This window comes from Rhagoletis zephyria, unplaced genomic scaffold (assembly GCF_001687245.7).
Source record: "Rhagoletis zephyria isolate East Lansing unplaced genomic scaffold, Rhagoletis_zephyria_1.1 Rzeph_scaffold_02484, whole genome shotgun sequence".
Taxonomy (NCBI): domain Eukaryota; kingdom Metazoa; phylum Arthropoda; class Insecta; order Diptera; family Tephritidae; genus Rhagoletis; species Rhagoletis zephyria.
The window spans coordinates 70,640-73,057 of record NW_016159568.1 but is presented as its reverse complement, the minus strand read 5'-3'; the positions used below and the strand labels follow the sequence as shown (position 1 = coordinate 73,057).

General features: G+C 39.4%; 1 protein-coding gene across 1 annotated transcript; it reads right to left on the bottom strand.

Annotated features, from left to right (window-relative positions):
• Window positions 1-416: 416 nt before the first annotated feature.
• LOC108366994 (uncharacterized) lies at window positions 417-827 on the bottom strand. Its single transcript, XM_017621507.1, has one exon. It carries the CDS (start codon window positions 825-827, stop codon window positions 417-419), a length of 411 nt encoding a protein of 136 aa, XP_017476996.1.
• Window positions 828-2,418: the final 1,591 nt, after the last annotated feature.

Below are 2,418 nucleotides of genomic sequence, written 5' to 3'. Positions count from 1 at the left end.
TTGCAACAATTGCATCCAATTGCTTTTGTGTGACTAGGATTTGGTCCTTTTATGTTTCATCGGATATAGCAGCGGCGGTTGTAGTACTGATATCTGTTTGAAGAACAATACTTCGGTATGTTGGTACTGGAACGAATTCTGAGTGCAGTAATGGTAATTGGACACTTGGCACTGCTACATAAGTTTTATTCTTTGCTTTCCTTCTATTCAAAGTTTAATATCGGAACCGAGATCATGTAGTTAATTTTTTGGTTTTCACACTCTTTTGAAACATAAATTCTATGATTTTTACTGCAGACAAGTTGTTGCCAAAACAGAGCAGAAATCTTCTATCTTGTGCGCGGCGCGGCGTAGTGTGACACACCAGGCTGGGAAATAAAGTCAATTGACCTTATTTCCGTTGATCTTATTACCTGTCACATCATCCCTTTGGTGCCTGGTTTTGGCGCTATATCGAATGGAGGAGGGAGAACCAGCGGTTCACCTACCAGAAAATAGCCCAACGTTAGGACTTGCACGTCCAAAGGATCATCGTTCAATGGATATAGCGGGCACGAGTTCAAGATTTCTTCTATCTGCGCTAGGAGCGTTCGAAATTGCTCATATTCCAGACACTTTTGCCCTATAACACGGGTAAAATAGTGTTTCTTTGACTTTAGGGCCGCATCGTAAATACCACTTTGATGTGGTGTAGCTGGGGTCATAAAATGCCATTCAGTCCCCTTCAGCATTAGCTCAGAAAATATATCACTTGCTTTCCAGCGCTCATAAGCTCTAGCAATACCTTTCGAAGCACCAAAAAATGATGTTCTATTGTCGCTGTACATCTTTTCACGCCTACCACGCCTTGCAATGAATCGATCATAACAAGCTATAAAGGCTCTAACCCTTAGCTCAGTGATCATATCAATATACACATCTCTTGTTTTTAAGCACACAAATATGGCGACCCCCATTTTACTACCAATCTCTATTCTTATCTAGCTGACTGATTTCGCGCATAATCCACACCTGAGTGTAGAAATGGTTTCCCCACTTGCAACCGTTCTGATGGCAAGTGAGCCATTAGCTGCTCACCTATCCTCTTGGCGAATCTAGCACATGTGACGCACTTATGCGTGAATTTCCTAAGCTCGATCCGTAAGCGCGGCATCCAAAAACGATGTCGAATGTATTGCATCAGCACCTGAACAACACCATGCTTAATGGGCTGATGCGCTTTACTTGTAACTAACTGACTCAAGCTGGAACCAGATAGAATAATTACCGGGTGCTTTATTTCATAATTTCTGATCTTCCAATTCCACCACCTACGCGTAGAAGGCCAATTCTATCTAACGTTGGCTTGAATGATTCAGTTTTGCCTCCATCAGGCATCGGCGCGTCCCTGGACAATTCACGAATCTCTTTTAGATATGCCAGCTCTTGCCTTTATTTAATCTCAGCTCTAAAGCCCTAGACCTTTCTTCAGCAGTAGGCATCGGAATATGTAACCCTTCACGGCTTGACTTTCGAAGCCGCTTATTACCCTTTGTTTTCAGCAGACGCACAAATCTTAGCACTTGTTACATGATTCCAATGAATCTATCTAATGAACTAGCACATTGTACCAGCGGAACTTCTTCCGCATTACCATTGCTCTTAATGATCCATGTTGGTGTTGTTGCAACTGAAATATGCACTTTCAGCTCCGGCAATGCTCCTTCAGGTATATGCTCATCAAAGTTGCCAGATGTGGGGATTTCGCCCAATTTTGGGGATTTATGAAACCATTTGGGGATAGATTTTTTTAGTTTGGGGATGTGAGGATTTTATGGGGATTTTTGTTTGGTTTAAAACTTTGATATTGAAACTAAAACATATATTTTTCTGGCTGCCCGCAAAAATTTCTCGAATAAAGATTTTATTTGTACATCCTTTTTGCGCGATATGTTTGTAAGGTTTTCCTAACGCCGTCAAAGCATTATTCGTCGCAGATGTCTGCCTTGATTGGCTTTCACACAACTTTCGCAACAACCTCCACGAAAGAAATTCTAAAAAATAAACGCTATTCTTTAGCAATTTGAGACTTCTACTTTAATACACTAAAAAAGTTTGATTACTTTTTGATTTCAAACTTTTAGTTATGCTGTTTCTGTTGTAGATTGAATTATATTTAAAAGAAAATTAGTAAAAATGAATAAATAAACATATGTTGTAAAAATATATAACTTTGAATTTTGGTACTAAATCTCTGACCATATTTGTACGTATAACCAAATGACCTCATGCATATATGTACATATGTACGTATGTACATATACATATAACGGGTGATTTTTTTGAGGTTAGGATTTTCATGCATTAGTATTTGACAGATCACGTGGGATTTCAGACATGGTGTCAAAGAGAAAGATGCTCAGTATGCTTTGACATTTC

Coding starts and splice junctions, on each gene's coding strand:
- LOC108366994 (XM_017621507.1), bottom strand. CDS start 827: ATGTACAGCGACAATAGAACATCATTTTTTGGTGCTTCGAAAGGTATT.